The following is a 7,047-nucleotide window of genomic DNA, read 5'->3' as shown; positions in this document are numbered from 1 at the left end:
TATTTGGGTGATGGAAAGGTTCTGATAATAGTAGTGGTCATGGTGGCACAACCTTATGAACACACTAAAGGCCATTAAATCGTACACTTTAAAATAGTCCACCTTTGGCGCAGCGGCGCGCGACTGTGGTCCCAGGGCTGGAGGCTGAGGCAGGAGGATCGCTTGAGTTTAGCAGTTTGGGACCGGCCTGAGCAGCACAGCAAGACCCGGACTCACAGAAACGAAAAAACCCAAATAGAGAATTGTACGTTAAGAGAAATTTACCTCAATATAAGAAAATACTTGAAATGTCATAGAATATACCCATTCTTCCAATTAAACGTACTAAGTTAAAAAAAGGAAAAAGAAAAATCACAAAATGGCGTCGGGTCTCGTCGGATCACGTGACCGCTGATTCTTTCCTTCCACCCACTCAGGACAGCCTTTCCCTCAGAGCTAGCGCACAGACGTAGCTCGCTTATTGTTAGGCTAAGCCAAAGGTAACCCTTCTCAGGCGCGATCTACTTCTAGCCGCACAGTCAAAGGGGCGAGCCTATTGGGGGCGAGCCGGGAGCGCGTGCGTACGACGTCAAGCCGTAAGCGTTGTGCCTCTGGGAGATTGGGAGGGGGGCGGCGAGGAGCGAGAGGGGGAGTTTGGCGCATGCGCACAAGGCTGACGGGTTTGAAATGGCTTCGGTGTTAGCCGGGACCCGACTCAGGTGAAGGTCTGGTCAGCGCTTGGTTGGAGCGCGGTGGGCGGCCGAGCCAGGGTTCTTAACGTCCGTCCTATCGCGGAAGGGCTGGGAGCCTTCGTTTTGAAGGCACAGAGGCCCCGGACCGGCATCGGTGGGGCTCTTGTGGGACTGGGGCGGGAGGGACGCGGTCCCTTTTGTGCCGGTCGGACCAGGCCCTGTGCTGCCCGCCCCTCCCCCACCGCCTCGCTCTTTCCCGGTCGCCCCTCAGGTGTCCGTCCCTAGCTCTCCTCCGCCTTGGTCTGACCGGCTACACTCTACCGTCCCCTTTCCGGAGCTGCTGCGGCTTTAGCCTCGAAGCCCGGGGCGGGGGTGGGGGTGCTCGCCGTGGCGTGGGTTCGGGGATGGAGGCTTTCTCTGTCGAGCGCGGGGCTTAAGGAGGCCTGAACTCTTGAGTATCCCCCTGTTGGCTCTTCACCCAGTGTTGTGGGGCGGTGGGTTCCGCCTTCCGCCGTCCGTGGCCCACGAGGAGCTGGGGCCGGAGGAAGATGGCAGAACCCTGGCTGGTCAGAGTCGCCGCGCCCGGGCGATGTGCGGGCGAAGATAATCACATTTTCTGACTTTTCTTTGTCGGGAGGGGGGATCTTCGCATCGGTTCTTTAAGGGGCATCCGTTATCTCAACTGCCTTTCCACACGAGGGAGAGGGGGGCGAAGGCAAGGGAGGTCCTAGTTGATTTCCTACCAGAGAAATTAGAGATGTTCGTTATTTTTAATAATTACCTTGGTTCGGGGTCTCGTCCAATTTTCCATTATCGATTTCACCACCACTTTGGCCCCAATCTCCATCTCCATTGCCTAAAGAAACACGAAGGCTAGATATCATGTGAATATAGAGTTGTGAACTTCTTGTTAATAATCCAGTGGATACAGCAGATTGTCTTCTGTTTAAATGTGACGGTTTGTAGTCGCAGAAAGAAGTGCCCTTTCAGTCTGTCCCTAAAATTAGGGTACTTTGGTGATCTAGTTGATGTAAAGTGTTTTTGCTGCATTTGAAGTGTTGTTCATTTGCCCTTCTCCTACTTCGTTGTTATTTCTACTTAGGAAGATGTCCTTGATACGTTGAACATTTCTTTTAAACATCCTTTTGTGATATTTGTAGTTTGGTTGAACTTTGAAACGTGGATCCTTTCTTAATAGATCGCTGCTATAGAAGAAAAACAAGTGAAGGTTTTTTTTCCCCTTGCATCATGGCTCAGTTTGGAGGACAGAAGAATCCGCCATGGGCTACTCAGTTTACAGCCACTGCGGTATCACAGCCAGGTCAGACTGCTGAACACATGTACTGTAGATGAGTTTGTGGGTGTTGGGGGAATCCTGTTATAACCGAATTAGGTTATATATGTTATGATAAAATGTTTTGCAAATGATGTATCCTTTATTTGTGAAGACCCTTTTAAAATTTTATAGATCAACTAGGGAAAAAGCTGTTTTGTACTTTGGACAGTTTTATGTTTTGTTTGTTTTGCAGTTCTGGGGATCATTCCCCCCCTCCCTTTTCTTTCTGGGTTGAACCCTACCATAGAGATACATTCCCAATCTCCCACCCCACTTTTTTTTTTGAGACAGTGTCTCCCTCACTTGCTGAGGATCTCACTAAGTTGCTTAGGCTTGCCTCAGTCTTGTGATCCTCCTGCCTCAACTTCCTGAACCACTGGGTTTACTGACATGTGCCACTGGGCCTGGCTAAGAAGTAACTTAGATTTGGTGAAATGAATTAGTGTCAACCACTGTATGTCCAGAAGCATGTATTATGTTCTCATTCTTTAATATACTCAAAGTGTGTTTTAGCTGACTTTTTTTTTTTTTTTTTTTTTTTGGGTGGTGCTAGGGATCAAACCCAGGGCCTTCTAGATGATACTTCTAGATGCCACTGTAGCATGTCTCCAGTTCTTAGCTGACTTATGCTCATGTTTAGTTTTGGATTCATGTATATTGTGCCAATAAAATAGCTGTTTTTACAGACTTATGTTCTCTATAAATATTTACATTTACGTTGTGATCATTTGAATGTATGTCATAGACCTTTGTTTTTATTTAAAGATGGAGCAAAGGACACATCAAAGGTTTATACAACTTTTTGGAGACAGTAATATATATGTATCCTCTTTCCATATTTGACAATAGAGACTCCAAATGTAAATAATGGAATTTTGTAAATGGAAATTCTATAAAATATGTGCTATATTAAATTATTTATGGAAATTCTTGGAAATATCCATCATAATTTTTCAGAGCCTAAATTTATTTTTTGCTGATACATCATCACTTCAGTTAAATAAGCAAGTTTTGTTTTTTTTAGTATCTCTGCCTAGCTTTCCTCTTAAAAGCCTAGAGTAGGTACCAGTGAAACTCTACAGTGTTATTGTTTGAATAAAATATTAGGTTCTAGTTGCCATATTTTGGACCACTTCCAGAATGTTTGATATTTTCTTTTCTTCCTCTTCTTTTTTTTGAGATGGTGGTCTTGCTGTGTTGCTCACACTAGCCTCAATCTTCCCAAGTAGCTAGGATTATAGATGTGTGCCACTGAGAGAGTTTTTTTTTTTTTTTTTTTTTTTTTTTTTTTTTTAATTTCAACAAAAGATATTAAGACTTGAGAATCATAGTGCCAGTTATACTATATTAAAGAAGTACACATAGCTGGGCATGGTGGTGCACACCTGTAATCCCAGTGATTGGAGGCTGAAGCAGAAGGATCTCAAGTTTGAGGCTAGCCTCAGCAATTTAGAGAGGCCATAGGCGTTAGTAAGATCCTGTCTCAAAATAAATAAAAAAGGGCTAGGGATGTGTCTCAGTGGTTAAGCAGCCTGGGCAACTTAAGTGAGACACTGTCTTGAAATACAAGCCAGGTGAATTGAAACACTCAGAAACTAGCTGGGCTGTTGAGCAACTTAGCAAGACCCTGTCTCAAATTAAAATGAAAAGACTAGGGTTATGACTCAGTGGTAGAGTAGTGCCTAGCAGGTACAAGGCCTTGGCTTCAATCCCCAGTGTTGAAAGAAAAGAAAAAGACATTGGCTTACTGTTGGTGAGGCAGTTCAGTGCAACCATATGCCACCTGAATTCAGTGTCAAATTGGTGATCATACAGACCATACTAGAGGAAAAGGTTAAAAGAATTGGTCAACTTTTATTTTCCTTTGTGGTACTCAGGATTGAACCAAGGGCCCTCACAAATGCTAGACAAGTGCTTTTTCCCTGAACTACATCTCCAACTCTGTGTTTTTGGTATGGGGGATTGAACCCAGGGGTGCTTAGCCACTGAGCCACATTCCCAGCCCTTTTTAAATTTTATTTAGAGACAGGGTCTGGCTAAGTTGCTGAGGCTGGCCTTGAACTTGGAATCTTCCTGCTTCAGCTTCTCAAATTGCTGGGATTATAAGCATGGGTCACTGCACTTGGCCCCAGCTCTTTTTTTTTTTAATTGGTTTGAGATAGGGTCTCCCTGAGTTGCTGAGGTATCCTCCAACTTTCTGTCCTCCTGCATAGCTCTGATTATTGGCATGGGCCCCAGGCCTGGTTTTAGCATTTAATTTTATAACAAGGTTAATTTGCATTTGTACTAAAAAGTGACTAAAATTTTAATGCCTTTACACAGATGAGACATGTAAAATAATGCTACAAACTTTAATTGAAGCTTTGAATTGTTGCTGTTTAGCTTTTATACTGAGCCTATTCAGTTCCGGAGTCAGTAATTCCTGGGTGTTATCATCTGTCATCTTTAATATTCTTTTCCTTTAAATCTCATATTCAGTCATTATGAAACTTTGATCCCCTCCTCACCCCTTGCCCCACCCCTCTTTTATTTTTTTTCCTGTAGGCCTGGCATTTGACCCCTGTGTCTACCTTTGAGCTATATCCTCAGTCCTTATTAGTTTTTATTTTGAGATAGGGTCTTGCTGGGTTGCCCAAGTTGGCCTCAAACTTTTTTTTTTTTAAGCTGTAGATGGACACAGTACCTTTATTTATTTATGTGGTGCTAAGGATTGAACCCAGTGCCTCACACATGCCAGGCAAGTGCTCTACCACCAAGTCACAACCCCAGCCATGGCCTCAAACTTTTAATTCTCCCGTCTCAGCCTCCCCAGTCACTGGGATTATAGAAATGTACAGCCATGCCTGCCTGACTGTTCCCCCTTTTAAAAATGTCTTGTATTATTCCTCCTCCATTTTACATTCAGGTCCAGTGCACTACATCAGTAGCAGATTTCTCTGGGGTACTACTCTTACCTAAAGTTTCCATTCCAAAGTCACTTATCTAACTCAGATCCTTTCATACCTTCACTAGACCTTTATATCCTACTCCATAGTGTTTAGCATAGATTCTTTAGTCACGAATTCTTTTCTCTTTCTCTGACTTGAGGAGATACTGTATAGATATTGTCCTTTATTGTCTTCTATTTACTTTATTGTCCTCTATTTACTTTTTTTGTTTTTAATTTTTTTGTAGTTGTAGATGGACAGAATGCATTTATTTTGTTAATTTTTATATGGTGCTAAGGATTGAACCCAGTGCCTCACCAGTGCCAGGCAAGCGCTCTGCCACTGAACTACAACCCTGCCCTCTATTTACTTATACTTAGTTCTTACTACTTACTTTTGTTTTTTTCCATACTGGGGACTGAATCCAGGGATGCTCTACCACGGAGCTACATGGCCAGTCTTTTAAATTATTTTTTATTTTGAGGCAGGTGCTCACTAAATTGCCCAGGCTGGTCTTGAACTTGTGATCTGCCTGCCTTAGCCTCCTTAGGTAGCTGGGATTACTGGTGTACCTGATTACTTTTACTTGATTACTCTTTTACTATAAATAGTACTTCTTATATCTCCTAAATAATCATAGTTTGCTAAAGCATGATTTCTATCAAAATTGCTGATTTTAAAAATGTATTTTTTTGTGGTGCTGGGGAATTAAACCCAGGGCCTCATGAATGTTTTGCAAGTACTCTAATTTTGAGCTGCCACCCTAGTTAAATATCACAGAGTTTTTGAAAGCTGGATAGAACTGAAGTTATACTCTGTTCCAATTCCTTTCTTTAAGACATGACAAAATTGAGATTCACAAAAGCAAAGGAATTTATTTAGACCTAACAAAAGGTTATAGAGTCAATGTTAGGGCGTCAGAATTGTGGTTCATTGTCTCTCCCATTACTCCATTCTCTCATTCTTCTATTATTCAAAGTGTTCTATCTTTCCAGCCCAATTTCACATTTCTTTCACAATTGAAATAGTGTTTGTTTTTTATTATTTATCTGATTTTCCATATCCTACCTGAAGTGCTGTCATATGTCTTCAGTGGTAACAATACTAGGGAACAGAACTTCAACTTCATTTTTTGTTTTTTGGGATGCTGGAAATCAAACCTTGCCTTGTTCATGCTAGGACTCGATACTAGACTCGAACTTACAATCTCTTTGCCTCAGCCTTGCAAGCTGTTGGAATTACAGGGGTGCGCCACCCCACCCAGCAAGCTTGCAATTCTTATTTGTGAAGTTGTGAACTGTGAGTTTTATAATCTGGGAAATTTTGATCTATTATAATGACACGTATTAGAAGTTATAGTGAAAACTTAAATATTAACTTTGGGCTGGGAATGGAGCTTGGTGATAGAGTGCCCACCTTGCATGCATAATGTCGTGGGTTTAATTCCCAGTACCATGCGAAAAATAAATAGTAAATACATTTTAAAAATAAATAAATGTTAGCTGGGTGCAGTGACACATGCCTGTAATCTCAGACGCTCAGGAGGATGAGGCAGGAGGATCATGAGTTCAAAGCCAGGCTCAGCAAAAGTGAGGTGCTAAGCAACTCAGTGAGACCCTGTCTCTAAATAAAATACAGAATAGGACTGGGGATGTGATTCAGGGGTTGAATGCCCCTTCATTCAATATCTGGTACCCCCAAATGAATTAAATAAACAAACAAACAAACGAATAAATACGTATTAACTTTTGGTGTTATAGAACTCCGGAGCAGACCAGCCTAGACTTGTCATGAATCTTAGACTTTTTGAAACACTGTCAAATGCTCATTTTGAAATTATGAAAATGTTTTGCTGCTTCTGTGCTGGTTTAAATTCTGGTTTTGTGACTTCTGGCAGGTTTTTTAACTTTTCTAAAGTTAGTGTTTTCATCTGTAAATTGAGTATAATTACTTCTCATGGGTAACTTTGTAAATCAGATTAACCAGGCATGATTGTGCCCCTGTTATACCATTGAATCTGGATGCTAGGCAGAGGGATTTCAAGTCCAAAGCCAGCCTCAGCAATTTAGCAAGGCCCTAAGCAATTTAGCAAGACCGTCTCAAAAAATAAATT

At 42.1% G+C, this 7,047-nt stretch overlaps 1 protein-coding gene across 4 annotated transcripts in view; it reads left to right on the top strand.

Annotated features, from left to right (window-relative positions):
- Positions 1-599: 599 nt before the first annotated feature.
- Positions 600-7,047, top strand: part of CCAR1 (cell division cycle and apoptosis regulator 1) — a 50,260-nt gene continuing 43,812 nt past the window's right edge. For 2 of the 4 annotated variants that reach the window (XM_079135760.1, XM_079135757.1), the window contains exons 1-2: positions 645-825; positions 1,870-1,992. In XM_079135760.1, the coding sequence (XP_078991886.1) occupies positions 1,920-1,992 (73 nt within the window). In that variant the 5' untranslated portion in view covers positions 645-825; positions 1,870-1,919. Of the gene's footprint in view, positions 826-1,088; positions 1,993-7,047 lie in introns of those variants that run through there. The other 2 variants (XM_079135758.1, XM_079135759.1) reach the window with 2 other exon arrangements.

The sequence above is a fragment of the Sciurus vulgaris genome (genome assembly GCF_902686455.1).
Source record: "Sciurus vulgaris genome assembly, chromosome: 4".
NCBI classification, from domain to species: Eukaryota; Metazoa; Chordata; class Mammalia; order Rodentia; family Sciuridae; genus Sciurus; species Sciurus vulgaris.
This window is presented reverse-complemented; position numbering and strand designations above follow the sequence as displayed.